This window comes from Gobio gobio, assembly GCF_949357685.1.
Source record: "Gobio gobio genome assembly, chromosome: 16".
Classification (NCBI taxonomy): domain Eukaryota; kingdom Metazoa; phylum Chordata; class Actinopteri; order Cypriniformes; family Gobionidae; genus Gobio; species Gobio gobio.
This window is the reverse complement of record NC_137109.1, coordinates 42924077-42941730: the sequence shown is the minus strand read 5'-3', so window position 1 is coordinate 42941730 and position 17654 is coordinate 42924077. Positions and strand designations below refer to the sequence as shown.

Below are 17654 nucleotides of genomic sequence, written 5' to 3'. Positions count from 1 at the left end.
CAACATCATCCGAAGATAAACTTTTAGTCAATTTAGTCATTTCTTCTTGCATCATCTCCCATAGATTGTTGCTCCCACTGTCTTCCCTTTTATGGGGTAAATTACATTCCATGTACATTTCTGTAAAAGTGAGAAATTGCTGTAGCAGAGAATCATAGGACATTGGAATATGGTCTCATCAGCAATCTCTACACTTCAAAAGTACTCCAGAGCAGCCATGATCAAGGCAATGCATGTTGAAGTGCCACAGATCTCTTAGAGGTCTTTTGTTAATGGATACTGGGAAATTGCATGCCCTGTGAGGTGTAATGGCATTGAAACTTCTCCATAATGACAGCAATAAAAGGATGTACTGTAACTTATCAGTGTGTACTCTTTTATAACCCTTCTGAGGGTGTAACAAATATTTATAGAACTGAATATACATCAACAGTTTGTTCTAAATATAACATGTTGAAATATGAAATGTTGGGAAAACATTTAACAGTACTACCATTAAGTGGAGGCTTATTAATATTACTTATTACTTATACCTAATAAGTGAATCATAGAATCATTCAATCGATTCGTTTAAACCAGCTGATTCATTCATGAAAGAAGCAAGTGTCCACTGACATCCGAACACCTAGGCAGCTGACTTGTTGCCTCGCTTCTGAGGCAGTGTAACAGTTTAATGATCTACAGCAAAATAGCGCATGCTTTGGAGGTAATTAAGCTAATATTTCATTAATTTCTTGCTAGAAATGACATCAGAAGTGGAAAATGTTGGTCAAAAACGTACTTTAACACACAAACTGACCAGTAGCCGCAACTTTCAGATGCCGTCTTTCTTTTGCTGGCTCAACTGTCACCAAATGGAACGCAGAGGATTGTGGGGTATAAGGCAGCGAAGGATACATCTATGCAAAATTGATCAGATGAAGGTCTCTCAGGAGACAGGAAGTGAAGCTAACACTGGATTCGGATGTGCCTTGATGCCTTCCTACCTTGAAATGTGTCCTCCGAAAGCAGCCTTTTCCACTTTTCGGACGCTGCCTATGAATGGGTCATTGAATCACTGAAAAACAGTGAATCATTCAAGAACGAAACACCTCTGTGTGTTGATGGGAGACACAACATTTCTGCTTTGTTTTTGTTTCTGCTTTATTTTCGATGGCAAAATAGAGAAAACACAGTCAAAACTGACAACGTTGTGCCTAAAAGAGGGTCAGTTCATATAATCAGCTCATTGTTTATTGAACTGTATAAAATGTATATTTACATTTTGCAATCCTGCTATTTTACGTCAACTCCAGACCATCTTCCTTGTTAAACGTAATGGAAGGCTATTGCCTAAGTTAGGCTGGCTGTATTGAGATGTTTTAATAGTGTCAATGGTCTTGCAAAAGGGGCACTCATCTAGTCAGAGGCCAAAAGGGAAGGTGCTTAAGCACCACTTGTGGTCTGTGCATGTGCCTCACTGCAAATAATGCTAATGTCCATGCAGCAGTAATCTGTGGCAGGCTGCATAAAGATCTACTTTATGGTGGTTTATTTATCACGTTTGCCCCTCTTTTATTTGCATCTCTGTTTTTTTTTTATCTTTTGAAATTTAATCTAACACTAATATGCCATTACACATGCTATGCTAATGCATAGTTACACATTACCCATGCTAATTTCAGGATGGCACACGAGTAAAAGGGAAGTATGCAAATTCAAACCCATCATTTTTCTGCAGTCTGGTTAAGTGACTTTCACTACAATATGATTTCACTACAATATAGCTATTATGATCTCTCAGCCGCTGCGTTGTGGCGCTGAAATCTAATTTGATAAAACACAAATTCAAACTGAGAGGCTGTGAGCACAGTGGAAAATGATATGATGCAGCTAATTTGCTTAAAGGTGATCAGTATGTGTGTGTGTGCGTGGTTCAGGTAAACCCTACATTATGGGGACAATTTCCACACAAAGATGACAATATCTGAAATCCTGAAATGTTTTGGTCCTCATGAAGAAAACAGCTTTGTTTTGTGATGTTTTAGTGAAAATCTAAAAATGCAGAATGTTTTCTGTGATGGGTAGGTTTAAGGTTAGGGGATAGAATATACTATTTGTACAGTATAAAAATCATAACGTCCAACTTAATTTTTTTAACTTTGTCCATGTTTAGCATGGGAATCCAAGTCTTTAACAGTGTAAAAAAACTCAGTATGCATGAAACAGCATTTCACCCCCCTCCTTTAATTATTTGTATTTGGCATCTCCGTTCTCTGTGACCCTCAGAACATTTTGATACATTTGTATGTTGGCACGAAAGAATACATAAGAAACAAAGACAGATTGACAAATTGAGATGTTTCTTCAATTTATTTGGACGAGCATGTCTATTAAATAGAGTACTATATTTAAGCAACCTATGCCCTATTTTCTGCCATGAAACATCTTAAGCAGGGGTTCAGGGAAAAAATATGCAGTCAGTGAATACAAAGAGTCATGCTGACCGCTTCGTACCTTACAGCTAATTGCTTCGGGGAGCAGATAAATAATTCCAATTCAGAGAGGCCTATCTTGAAAAACATTGAAAAGTACATCAAGGCTGAAGTAACTTTTACCTTGATACAAACATTGACTGAACAGATGCAAAACACCTTAAAGAACAGGCTGCTGGCAAAGCATGAAATGCTGTTATTGATCAATGGCTACAGCTTCTGTGGCCTGTACAATTCACTATGAAGGTGGTGTCTCTAAATCTTTAATCATACTCAACTCAAAAGGCCCACAAGTACAGTATTTGCTGCATGTTTGCCAAATTAACGCCCAAGTGTTGTTTTCATTTCAGTCAATGAGTATGAGATCAATAAGCAAACAATTCAGAGGCCTTTATTGCTAATCAGCTATGTTGCTCTTCTATCATTTTACACAAATTTAACTTGATGCTGATGCACTGGGATGATAGAATTTCTCCCTCATAAAACAATCGCAATTCTGGCTTACTATCATCCCAGGATCAAGTTCAATATGTGCATCTGTTCATATTTTATGAATACATTTTTTTTATGTAATCCATTTGTAGTTGAGACAGTGAACTGTCAACACTACCACTCAAACCAAGAAACCCTTAACAAGCCCTGCTGTTGGTTAGACTGAATCTAACTGTGATGTGAAATAGAATGAAATGATTACATTCAGTGTCACTGCTAGCATTTATAATGGCCTCTTTAATCTGGAGAAATAGCTCAAATTCATGATCCAGATATGTGGAATTGTATAATGTTTGGGTGGAAAGCGCTAAGCTCTTTTTGATTCAAATTTCGTGTGTAATCATACAAAACGCATAGAATTGGGGGCTAGCGACATTAAAACCTGTAACCTTCTCAATCTGACAATACCCTTATATCTAACTAGTCATTGGCAATTTTAAGGAGTAACGGCATGTTGTTGTTATTCTGGGTTCATCTGCTCGCCTGTACATTGTATGCATCATCATTAAGGTGTATATTGAATTTAGTCTTTTAATATTACTGTCTTACTGCATTTGTACTTTATGATATTATGATATAAATGACTGGTGGGCAATGGAGGAAAGCCTTGTTTTGGCCTCCAGGTGGGCGTTTCTGTAAGTGTGTGACGTCATGTGAAAACTAGACAGACAGCACATTTGTGCATTTAAAATGCTACCTATAATTCACCAGGGGCCAGATTTACTAACACCTTGCGCCAGCGCAAACCCTCTTTTGGTGTTAAAAAAAATTACTGTCAGGATTTACTAAAAACATGCAGTGAAAAATCTGTGCTGAAAAGACGTGGACAGTGTTATTTTTGCGGCTTACCTTATTGCATATGCATTTGTAGTTTCTAGCCTGACGTTGTCATACTCCATTCTAGTCAGAATATGAGTCTGATACTGCTCCATTGGGCTGTGATTATGGGGCGTGTTTCAACCGAACCAGGAAAGACCTCAATTGGATAGACCTACAACCAATCAGAGTACTCTCTGTATCCAGAGTATTTAATGATACAGGGAGTACTCACCAACATGATCATCATTTTTGAGAGAAAGTGAAGGTGAATGCATATACGAACAAGTTCTCAGTTTAGGATCAGAACGAATTCAACCCAAGCGCTCCATGGTGACATGGATGGGTACGTTACTGTTTATCATCTGTCCACCATTGTATGAAGCCTGCCCTGACAATTTGATTGGTCCCAACAGCTCCTGTTCAGGCATAGTTTTTTTCACACCGAATTTCCCGAACTCAAATATTGTGTGTGTGTGTGGGGTCATGCGCAGAGCTTTCCACTCCCATTGGCGCTTTTTTGGAACTGTGCTTTCATGCTAATTTGCCCTGTTTAGTAAATCTGACTCATAGTAGGCTAATTGCACCACACTTGTAAATAGCCTACTGTTCTACAGTATAACTAATTTATTTACTATTTACTTTTTTATAGTATTTTGTTCTTTTATTTTCACTTTAAAGGGGTGGTAAACCACAATTTCACTTTTCTAACTTTAGCTAGTGTGTAATGTTGCTGTTTGAGCATAAACAACATCTGCAAAGTTACAACGTTCAAAGTTTAAAGCAAAGGGAGATATTTGCTTTTAAAGAAATCAATTTCTAAGGACTACAGCAAACTGCTAGTAGGGACTACTAGACATTCCTCCAGGGTCTCTGACATCACCAGCCCCAATATTTACATAAACCCCTCCTCAGAGAATATTAAATAAGGGGGGGGGGGGGGGGGGGGGCATTTTGTATCGCAGCGGGGAAGCTGTTGTGGTATAGTTAGTAGGCCGGAGTGTTGTTGCCGCAGTGCCGACGACACGCTGTTATTTTCATCCGGATTGCAGGTCCACTTTGTTCAGCCTTCCTATGGATGGGGGTGTGTTGCAGTACGTTTAACATACAACATGTTATATGCATGTGTGTATGAAACAGAGGGGAACAGGTCGCATTTGCAGCAGATATATGCTGCCCATCATAAATCAAAGCACGAGACAGACTGGGGTCGGAGGAGAAGCCCGGAAAATGTGACATAATGGACAATATTCGTCTGTATTTGCAATACATGAGCTGTGGTTCAGCTGCGCGAGACAAACACTGCCAGTGTGTGAATGAACAACGGGTGCGCGCGGCTCCCGCTGCACATTTCACGGAGGAAAGCTTCCACAATCTTCGCGAGTTCAATGCAGGATTCGCACAAGGGCTTGTCCTGAAAGATGGAAGTTGTTTACGGGCCACAACCTGTAAGTATGATTTATTTTTCGTCGATGTGTTTTCCTGTAATAGTTCGTATTGTTAATTGTACGTTGTACTGTAGCAAGGAAGTACACAGATGACAATGCTGTTTGGCTTTGCAAACCAGTTTGTTAAATGCTCATTCATACTTAACGTTATCCGACTAACACCTAACATTACAAACTTTTTTTTAAATCTCAACAGAGAACTTGGCATTAGTGTAAATTATTCTTTGGTTAAAGCTTTTATGTATTGTTTATCTACATGCTAAACATGGTTATGTGTTTGAAATGGCTACTATAGTAAAGCCAATGTTTAGTGTTCGTTTTGGGTTAATAGTTCTTGCGACAGATATTTGGCTATAATCGTTCTAAAAATACAAAAGTAACAGTGCCATTCAGTAGCGATCACTATAGGTCCGCAGTCTTTACTCTTGAGGACTGAACAGGTTCTGCTCGATCATCTTCACTAAAATTGTCTGGATCTGATTCGGGCTCAAATTGGTATGGTTTTATTGACGCCACTAGCCACGTTTACATGCGCACTTTTTTGTCATTCCGATTGAAAGATTCGGTGGACTGTTTACATGAGACGTTATCTAAACCGATCTGGTGTTTACATGTGCTGACTTTCAGTAGGAATCATTTTGTGACATGCGCACACAGTTTGTCTGCCACCTCAGATTCGTTACGTATCGTGGATCAATAGTTCTGTGTTGGGAATTTTTATATTTATTTATTTTTCTGTGGGCGGACATGCAGTAGTTTAACCTAATTTATGTCCTATACAATGGCTATTTCAACAGCTGTGAATGATGAATGCGGAATCAAAAATGAATTCAATTCATTTATTTTGAAAAACACAAAATTAACAATAAAATGCACTCAAATTATTAATAAAAACATAGGATATACGGTGAAACATGAATGAAGCATTCAAGACGTGCTCAGCATCATTACTAGTAGTACTAAACATATATATTTCAGATGATTAAGGAAAGATACCATAATCACAAAGGTATAAATATTAACAAAAGTAATTAAAGTAGACTGTGGGTAACGTTACTTAACCAATTTGAAGCAGTTGTTGAATTTTTTTTTAATAGCTAACTTAACTAACGAGAAACAGAGAGCAGCTTGAATGTTCCCCGTTGAAATGGCAGCTCTCAACGGAAACCAGGACTTGTACAGTTTTATAAAAGCTATTTATTATTTGTCGTAAAGTGTAAGAATCACCTCAGAAAAATAAATTATTCTGTCAGGCGCAGTTGAAGCCTAGGACAAACGCTGTAAAGATGAGATGGTGTAGCCAGGCTACTACCCAAAGCACAGTCTACCGGTAAAGGTAAGGGGCGTGACATTTCCGACAAACGTGCACTAGGCGGTTAGCGAATCACAACACACAGGGCCAGCTAACCAATCTGAGCCCACTGTGTATTTTTGAGGGACTGGCTTCATACAACCCGGAAACCATCAGACCGTTTTTACAAGGAGGGACAGAGCAGTGTAGAATAAAGGTGAAATATATGAAAAATAATGCTTTTTTTTTTTTTAAACGAAGCATGAACACATGTTACAGTGCACCCCACAAACACAATCAAGCCTTCGAAAGAATGCGTTTTACCACCCCTTTAATGTGTGTGTGTGTGTGTATCATGAAGTGACAAAGTTATGTTTTTATGTTCATGGTTTTGCATTTGAGGGGATAATATCCTGTAAACTTAGGGAAGTTATCACAAGGGCTGTATGCAAGTAACTATTTAGGTTTGATGTCACACAACTAGTTTTAAATATTATAGGATGTTTTCAATATTATACATCTACAGCAAAATGCTGTTGGCCAAAACGCTGATTTAACATTTTTGCTGGCCAGCATCCTTCTTAAATTTGAGCTATTTTATGAATTTTCTGGTTATACTGTTGAGCTTACAAGCCTTGAATAGTATCAAGCTGCATAGTGACAAGCACATACAGTAGTGTGACAACATGCGCCCCTGTTTACACAAAGTCAATGTGGACTTTTTAGCTTTATTTTTTATCTTTAAGTAGCTTTTTTTGTACCCACGACTAAATGCTATAAAACAAACCTACCCTGAAAAAGAGCCCCGGTCTCGAGCTGTTATTTAAAAAATAAAGGCGCTTTTATTCACTTGTTCGCTTACATGGCGCGTCGTATCCAAAGGTCTCCGCGCTCCGTTCCAATAAAGGGGCCGGACTCCGCTCCGGGTTTTGCTCCCTCACTGCTCTATACAGCGCGTATCCTCACTCCTGCATTGCTGTAGCAGCAGATGTTCGCGCGCTGAAGCCAATATCCACCGTTCTCTTTACCGGAGCAAGTATTCTGCAGCGGAGAGTGAGAAGACGAAGAGTGAGGACGTTTGCTCTCTCCCTCTCTCTCTTTCTCTCTTCACACGTCTGGAGTGTGTATGTGCGCGAGTGAGCTGAAGAATTAGAGTGGCGTCTTTATTTACCACACCTGTGATGCGCTGCTGTCTCTGAGCAACGAAGACGCACTGATGGCCATGGTACAGGAAGAGGATACGTGTTGAAAAAAAGGACTTCTAAATGCTCTAATCGGTGTAATATTACAAAAACTAAACCCAGCCATAAAGCAGATACTCCTCGCAGCTCATTCAGTTGATATCACTGACTTAAACTTGAACGAGAAGGTGAGAAAGATGCCGTTACACCTGGGTCCCTTTGTCCGCTGGAGATCCGGGCTTGTACTCACATGGATCTGCTTGTTTTCGTCCGGATTTACCTTCATTGGTGAGTTGTATTAATGTTTAAACGTATCTTTCAGTTTTGACTGTAAAAGCCATGTGTAAGCAGGGCGTAATTGCCTCTACACACAGCAGCGGGCTCCTTTTGTGATGTGGTTTCTCGAATAACAACCCAATATAATATTTCACGGTGTTCATTTGCATGCGAATGTAATTGGACACAAGTTGCGATATTATTGCTACTTTTAATAACCAGAACACGCGCAGAAGCAGACGTGAAGAAGAACCTAGTCAATAACTTGAACGTGCTGTAAGTTTGATTGACATGTTCCTGCGAGCACGAGACTCACGGCGCGAGCGAGACATCACCTTTCTAACGAATATGTATACACATAACCAAAGGTTTATTTGATTAAAAAATGACCAGGAATGCATACCATAGGCTTTAAACAGATAAATATTGTTGAATATTGCACCTTGTATTGCGCGTTACATTTCTGTGAGCGTCAGCTTGAATGGAGCACTCGACACGCGCACATTTCCACGCGCCGACATTCATCCGTTCTTGCTGCATTGGCAGTGTTTCTGACAGCTTTACGGAGTACAGTGAGCTCCGACGGTCATTGAACGTTGCAGGGCATATTTGGTTGTGTGCAGATATATAAAAAGAGGTAAAACGTGCAGTCGCGGTCAGCTCAGTGGAAAGGAACGTGCACAAATAATCGTGCTCTCCTCCCATCACACATTTTGCACTTGGTTAGCTACCCATTCTAGCTCTACAAAGGAAGAAGTACAGATTTACTTAATGTTTAAAGATGTAATAATCATTAAACATTCTAAATCAATACGTTCATAATGAACACTTGTTTTAATATGTTTATTTGCAAAGCCAGCAAAATGCACATTGTCAGGTTGCTCAAATCACTCTTTGTTACTACTCCTACAACAAACATTAAGACCAGAGCATTTCTAATATGCCCGGCTTATGTGTTTCTACACAAGAATCAGTGTGGATATGCATATCAAGATTAATTCGTTGCATCTTTTAATGGGCACAAACCTTTGTTTACTGTGTTGACATTGATTTTGTGCACATTCATACTGAAAAGGGAATGAAACAAAGACGGTTGCATATTATAATAACGTCAAATAGCACATTAACCTGTTGTCTATGCCTGGACATAATTAGTACAGTACATCTAGTGCAGTTTTTTCCAGCCAGGGGTGCGTGCAGCCCAGGGGGACTCTTTTTTTTTCTCTTTACTACACCTATAAAACAGAAATTCAAGGATGTTTATAAATTAAAAATAGTGCATATTTGATTTTCTTGTAGCTATACATGAGTTTAATAACCGTTTTATTTATATAAATGCAATTCAGCATAATATCAGTTTAAAATAACTTATTTTGGGTTGCATTTTGTATGGATGAAGGGGTGCTTGAGCCTTACTGCTGTGGAGGACCATTAAATGAAAAAGGTTGGGAAACACTGACCTAGTCTTCCCACAATCTGTTTGCATGGACCAGTTTGGGCTTGCCGAGATTTGTATTACACGGTGTCAAGAGAGTAAAAGAAAGCAAGGTCTTGGCTGTGGGAAACATGACTGTGGGAAAGTTGGATTGCGCTTCTGGAGGTCTTCGAGTAATCATCACCATAGAACCCAGCAGGGAACCGCTGATGAGCATCCTCAGAGCACCGTCAACATTTCGCACTCAGATAGCATTGTTTTGCCCCTTCTCCGCTGTGGACATAAAGCGACTTTTAACAAGTTAGCCCTCTTAGTCTTGCTTTAGGAAACACTTAATGAGGAACACGAATTAAGAAGGGATTTTGCACCAAGTCAAAGACGAGGTAAATATAGAGAATCATATAAATATGGTGGCATTTATGAGGCTTTTCAAACATTCCTTTCAAATAAAGCTTTTTTTTTTTCAGCAGATCGCCATGAAAAATGCCCTAAATTCCCACCATCTTCGCATGCTCTGTTTAATTTGTCAAGGACACTTATCCGGCTTCGCCTCCGAATGAAAAATAAAAAAAAGATCAGACAAGAACTTTCTCGTTCTCCGGTCTTGTAAAGATGAGGAAATGTAAATTGGATGGAGGGGAAATAATGGAAGCACGTGTGCTCGCAGACATTGTTAGTCCAAAGATCACCAGAAGATCACACAAGGTGCTCTCGCCAGGGAGAAACATGCTGATGGTGCATTTTCCTATTATATTTATATATATATATATATATATATATAAATAAAAAAAAGCCAACTTGTCTTTCCCCTGAAACATAATCCGGTCAAAAATAAAGGTCGCCCTGTCAGTCTTCATCAGAGAGAACACAAGAGACAGAACAGAGCTCTTCCCTGAACAATGTGCTGCCTTCAGGGAGATCAGCTACCGTTGAGCCGACAGTCTGTAGACAAAAGGAATCAGCACATTATTTGTGCGGTGTGTGTGTGTGTTTTATACTTTAGCCTGTGTTAGTGGTCTTGCTTCAGGATTTTATGTTGGCCCAATACAGTACCAAAATTATTTATTGTAGAAAGTAAACCAAAATATCCTTGAAATCAGTTTTTTTTTTAAAATTATAATAAAATGCATACTGTATACATGCTGTTAATGATATGCAAAATTATTGATATGCTTTTTTTCGACAACAAAAGAAATGGAGGCTTTCTCAATTTTAAATGTTGATAAGCCCACGTTTAATTTGCTATCCTAATTAAGCATGATTGCATAGTTTATTGCATTTTCTTATCTGTATTTAGCATTGTTTTTTTCATCTGCCATCAACGACGTTGGCGGAAAGTGTATATACAGGACCATATTCATGCATACAGAACATACTTCAGCTGCTTCAAATTCAGTGCATACTCTGAAAGTACAGGAATCAGTCATGCAATCAACATAACTCGCAGTAAAGTATGCTTTCTTGTTTGTTCCCAGCTCTTTGGAAAAGGAGAGATGTAATGGGTGTGCTGTTTTTGCTGTTTGTGTGAGAAAGAGACAGGGGATTTTGTGGTGGGCTTGTTTCCGAGATTTTTGGCACTACTGTGAGTGTGCTTGGTTGTTCACTGAAAGGGTTGGGTTCTGGGGTGCAGTGAGACTCAGAGGCTTTCTTATGTGCGTAAGAAGCTTCTCAAAGGTCCCTCAGATCCCAGATATGTAAATTTTGTGTCGTCATTTGGATTATTGCAATTTGGTGTCCTCATCTTTTTTTTGTTTTGTTGCTAAGTTCAAGTCATTTCAACTTGAATATTTTAAGTTGAATGTTATTTAGTCCTTGAACTAAACCATACCAGATTTTCACTATATACGGTATTTGAACTGTGTTTTTATGATGTGCATGTCTAAAAAGGAAAGTGAAATGAGGAAAAAGATTTTGCCCTTTTACTTGTAAGCTGTAAAGTCAAACGATGCAGTAAAGAGACGACTTTGCTGTTATGACGGGCGTTTTGATCCTGACCAATGACTTTTCGTGATGTACAAGAACCAAAAGATTCAAGCAATAGAGTATTTCAGAGAAAAATAAAAAAGATTTGACCAGATTCATGTCTGAGAACAGTGTAATTTTAAAATCGTGGCAAGCGCTCCGAAGCAGAACATAATTAAATCCTTTTTGTTGTTTCGTTTCACTCAACGGCGGCCACATTTCAATTTCACAACAATCCTAACATGTTCAGGTTTTTTTATTTTTTTTGAAATGGAGGGTATATTTCTAACACTTACACAGTGTATAATAAACTGTATATAATATATGTATAACCGTATTTGAATTTGATGAATGGAGAGGCATGAAATAGTGTAACAGAGATGAGGAAAAGGCAAACAGTGTAAGTCAACAGCAGCTGGCTTTCCATAATCCAAGAGCATGCTCCATTTGATGACAAATGTGGTCTTTTCTTATCTTGCGGTGCTATATATGTCTTCTCCATAAGTGTCAAATGCAAATGTAGAAGGAAAGGCGAGGCAGAGAACATGAGAAAGTGTGACACGAACCTTTGGGGTGGGGGAAGTCTCCCATCAGACTGCATCAGATCTTGGAAATGTGCCCTTTCGCTTCATTTAAGCACTTGTAGGCCGCTGTTAAAAGGGTGGGGTGGGGTTTTGGGTGCCTTTAACTCCTTGAAATGGGCTTTGTATTATCCAAGGGTTCAAAGTTTGGCTGGTTAGCATTTAGTTATCCTCTGCTGCAAAAGGCATCTTTTTCTATAGACAGCCATCTATTATGAAAATACTTTTTGGCAAGCAACATCGACGGTATATTGCTAATATTTCATTATACTATAGTAGATGTTTACTAGTGCTGTATTTAATTTTGCAAGGTCTTAAAATGTGTGAAATGTCTGTCTGCTGTCTTTCATCACAGGGCAGGATAGCAGAGATTTGAAAACAAATGCAGCTACCATGGATCCTTTTCACAGACTGTGATGACGCTTTTCCACAGTTATTAACATTGTATATATATATATATATTATTTAGAAGAAAAAAAAGTACATTTATACCAATATACTTTGAGTTGTATTGCCTTGTGTTGCATTAAATGACAGAAAACTAGTAATTTAGACTAGTGTTTCTATGGGGGCTTTCACACTTGTTTCGATTGCCTGTTCTGAACCAGAGTTCGATTGTTCCCCCTCCTCCTGGATTGTGTTCACGTCCAAACCGCGGTACATTTTCATTATCAAAACAGCACTTTGTTGCTTGGTAACAACGACATAGCATTGGTTACCTAATTTTTACATTTTTCTTTTTGAACCTTTGGTTTCATTTTCAAAGTGTCAGCATTATCTGCTGCTAATGTACTGCAAATGTTCTAAAGAATGGAGGAATCCATTTCTGCAGAAGCCCACATTCTCTCTGCTTGGAGCGCGTCAGTCACGCTTGTCAGGAAAGTGAGTGACAACGTAAACAAACACACAGTTTTATCAAATCGTACGTCATCAATAACGGTTCTCTTCCGCGATTTTAGGATTGTGTTCGTATCAGCAATGAACCATACCGAAGTTCACATGAGCCATACCCTGCCCAGACCACCTTTTTATTCAGACTTGGGTACGGTTCGCAGGTGTGCACCCGATCTCTGAAAACAGCGTTTACATCATCCAAATGAACCGAACTCTGACGTCAATAGAACCCAGATGCGCACCAAAAGTGCCAGTGCACACTAATAAGCAAAAATTATATTTGTTGAAGTAGTTTTCTCAACTATGATGACTTCCACTTCTTAGAAACTCAAATGCGAAAGAGTCCTTTGAAATGAATGTGAATGCTAACGGATGCATTCTCCAGGTATTCTAGACCCCTTTGGGCCCATTCTGGGCTCCAGCACCTGCTTCTTCCTGCAATAGTGGCGACGCCCTTCAGAAAGGATACGGTCAGCAGGAGGAACCAAAGATCAGCGCTGTCACCAGAGAGACTAATCGTGTTCTTCCCTGAGGTGCTGTCAGTGGCCAGAGAAAGCTGGAGTACTGTTGACCTTGAGAGCAGATGCATTTAATGTGCAGGCACTGCTTCTCAGCACATTGTGAGCAATAGAGTCTATGAAAGCCTTGGGTGAATGCCCCTCCCCGAAGAGATAAGAGTGCATTTCCCAAGGTGCTATTGGCTTGACTTCGCAGACTGCAAGATCTAAGTAAGATCTGTCTGCTTTAATGATAAACCATCTGCTTGAATACTCAATAGACCTGAGCACTTCGCCTCATCCCACAATAGTAATGTAACAAAAGCGGGTAATTTTTTCCCCCCAACTGTTATTACTCCATAGGGTTTGTTCGGTGGCGACGGCAAGCATAAACATGAAAAATTTGCTGTGGCGCTCCGCTTGCTCTCAGCCCATCTGTGGTTCATCACCCAGCATATTTAAGGTTGTTTGGGGATGCTCTTCATTCTCCTGTGATCAATAACTCTCTAACTGTTTAATTGGCCATCAATCAACGACAGACTAGAGTTAAACATGGAGGTGCTCAATCCCCGCCTTTATGCACGTCCTCTGGGCCCTTTTGTAGCTTTTAAGTTTGTCCAAGTTGCTTCCAGAGCTTTGTTATTTGTATGCACCGTGCAGCACACGAGACTTCCAGAGGGCTTCCACGAGGGAGCGTTGTCTTGACTACTTCCGTGATGTAGATTGAACACTCAGCCAGCCCATAATACAAGTAAAGGCGGAGCTTTCTTTTGAACTGCATAACGGGTCCAGCATCAAAAGGAATGACAGTGCATCATATTGATATTTTGCCCACTTCAAGGCTAATGAAACTCTCGAGTTCAGCCTGTCTCTTTCACATACGGCTGATCTGGATGAGTTTTGTGGAGCTTAATGTACTTGTTTGACCCCCGAGTTCTGTGAGTTTGAAGTGCAAAATTGTCTGCCGTTCTTGGCTAACCTCAATTCAAAACCTGCTTGCTTATAATCATGAAGGCAAACATGCTTTTCAGGGATTCAACATATTAAACTTCTGGGTATTAAAGCAAAGCTTTTTGATCACTATATGAGATATTGATATTAGAGGGGACTGAGGTTTCTTTGTGAACTTTGATTATTGCATTTGGAAGGAGAGGAGGTTGATCATACGAGAATGTTTAAACTCTTAATCTCTATTACTATTGCTCAGGGTTATGGAAAGAGCTGCTCTATTAATCGATAAAAGATCGCGATCTCGATTCAAACACCCACGCAATCTCCTTCCTAAATGACAAGGATTCGCTGTGTCTTTTAAATCTTTGACAAATGCGATCACAGCAAACATTCAAATCTGTGTTGACACTGCCGCTGATCCAAAGAGAGCAGTTGTTTTGTGAAACAGCTTTTCAACCACACAGTATCATTTTCTGTGTGTTGCAAATATTCTATAACAGAAGCATAAAACTTTATAGTTTGGATACATTGTGGTCAAAATGGAGCAAATCATCTTTTGAAAGTAACATGGCACTTCAAATAGCGATTGTATCAATTACATTGTTACATGCCCTTATTTAGTTTTCAGACTTAATTTTAAGTCTCTTAATTAAGACTTTTAAACATAAGTTCTCCATATTTTTGTATGGTTCTATTTGTGACATACAAATCTATACTAAAGCGATACATAACAGTACTTGTGATAGAACTGCTGTTATGTTTACCACCTCGTCTTTAGAATATCATAAAGAGGGTGGGGTCTTTAGACTCGGGCAAGTGATCAACTATTTGAGCAACTGCATAGCAAAAGTCTAGTGTTACTGTACGATACTGTTATTTCTAACTTTGATGGGATACCTTGAAAAATATCGATATTCGATACCATTGTTGATACCACAGGGCAAACTGCCATATACGGTCATACAGATATTTTTATTATCTCAGAAGTTTTTATCATTTGGGTAATTTTGTTGCAATAGCTTACACACAGCACAGGGAGGATTAATTTGAAACTTAACTAAATGTACAAAAAAGACAAGTAATAGTCAGTATTAAAATATGAACTAATAAACAAATTTCAAAAATGGCACAAAGAAATAGAATAAAGAGACAAATTAAATAAACATGGCTAAAGTTTTTTTCAGGTGGATCTAACAGTAGGCTAGGATTCAGGCAACACTACAGAAATTAAGTATTAAAAAAGTAAAATAAAGTTACAAGAGCAGCGAGTGAATTTTTTCTTTTTGTGTTCTGTTTTTTGTTAACATGACTTTTAAGGCCTGGTTTCACAGACAGGGCTTAGATTAAGCCAGGATTAGTTAGTTAAATTAGGACATTTTAGTAGCTTTTAAAAACATGCCTTAGAAAAACCGGGGATACGAGATTATGCACAAATCCAATATACGGTTACACTACATGCACTTTCTTTCTCTCAACTATTTACGTTCCAAAACTGACTGTGTTTACCTGAATACTCGCCAAGACGGGAATCTTGACGTAAAATTGTGTGTATTTGACCATTTAAGAGAAATAAGCCATGAAAAACAACTCACTTTGGTACTCGCAAGCTGTTTGAGAGACGGCTTTGTGTACCTTCACTTATATGGATCAATGGTGCACGCTTTTGGTGTGAGCGCGAAACCTGCGGGAATGAAGAAAATGATGCGCAATACAAGCACTATTCAACTGGAGCGAATGAGACAAGTGTCAATTCGGTGTCGTAGATGACGCAACTGATATCAGTGTATTGATACTGCAGAAAAGGAGTATCGGAGCAGTTTCAGATATTTCAGTATCGCTTCATATCAAAATATTGATATTTTTGGCAACACAACAACAGTCTTTAGAAACACTCTGAATGCCTCGGGACACCATGGCATTTTCTGACATTTTCTCAAGAAAACAATGTTGTTAATTTCTTTGCTGTGTACGAAAGATGTCCATGTGGCTTATAACTACAGTATGTTGGCATGTGTGCTTTAGCATTAGCGTGTGATTTGTATGAGAATGTCTCGAGTCAATACAAAGTACCTCAGGCAGGCTGGAGGTGGTATGAACTCTAATAGCAAGGATATTTGAGGGCGGGTTGGCTCAGAGGTGGCCAAAACGTGTCCTCTTGAAGTGATGATGTTGACAGGGAAGAAGACCTTTTGACCTTTGCTCATTATGTTCATATTCCATGTGGTTGTGCCTCAGGCTGGCAATTCAACTGAGTCAACACTGGCCGCAGCTCAGCCCTCGCTCATCAAGGGAACTCAAAACATCTGCTCACCCTTTTCAGGGACAAGGAGAATATTTAAAATCTTAATATTTGATTTTTACACTTTGCTGACTTCTGTAACCTCACTCTATATTTCAGTATTGACATTTTGTGGTTTAAAATGATACAAATTCTCAAGAAATTACCTTTCTGGAAGCTCTACTCTAAGTTTGCCATGGTAACCACAGTACTGTATCTATCACTATACTACAATTATTGTTTGCAGTACATTTATGGAAATATGGCATTAGCCACCACTGTCATCAATAAACAGATAGGCCTACATAAAACATAATCTAATGCTTCTTACAAAGTGTCTTTTGTGCCAGCTCCAGAGACTGTGTAAAAATGCGATGTCGCATAAAATTAAAGTTTGTCGTTGTCATGACAATCAGTGCCGCATTGTTTCCTGTCAGCTCGCTCAGCTGTTTGCCAGAATCAAGAAGCAATAGCCAAAACTAATAGTCTCATAGCTCTGTTTGTTTTGACAAACATGTTTAGCAGTAGGGGAAACAATCATTTTAATAATGTGTTTATTACCGAAATAGAATTTGGTCACAAATGTAACATTTGAGAATGTTATTTGAAGTGTTCACTGAATACTAATTTTATAATTTTGTTTTATTAGACAGGGCTAGATTAAGCCAGGATTAGGTCTTAGTTCAATTAGGACTTTTAAATAGCTTTTATAAACATTTACTATTGTGCATTTTGAGACAAAACAATGGCACTGACATGTTTTAAGATATGTCAGGGCAAGTTGCTTTCAGTTAAAACAGCTCAAACATGCATTTTAGTCTGGGTCTAGGCTTAAGCCTTTTCCGTGAAACCGGGCATTATTTCAATTGTTTTTAAATTTAATTAAGATGCTGTTTACCATGCCTAAGACTTCTTATGACACACATTTCAGTGCAACACGATCACATGAGAATGCGTATCAATAGTATGAGTGTGCAATGTCGTGGAATGCATATGGTACGCAGTTTTTTGCATGTGATACGCACTTTATGTCAGGAAATCAAAGACGGCAGGCAGAGATGAGTATCCAAATGCAGGG

The 17654-nt window shown here is 38.9% G+C and overlaps 1 protein-coding gene across 1 annotated transcript in view; it reads left to right on the top strand.

The window, feature by feature from the left end:
- Positions 1-7485: 7485 nt before the first annotated feature.
- Positions 7486-17654, top strand: part of unc5a (unc-5 netrin receptor A) — a 242190-nt gene continuing 232021 nt past the window's right edge. The window contains exon 1 of the mRNA XM_079838885.1: positions 7486-7990. Within this exon, the coding sequence (XP_079695011.1) occupies positions 7900-7990 (91 nt within the window). The 5' untranslated portion in view covers positions 7486-7899. The remainder of the gene's footprint in view (positions 7991-17654) is intronic.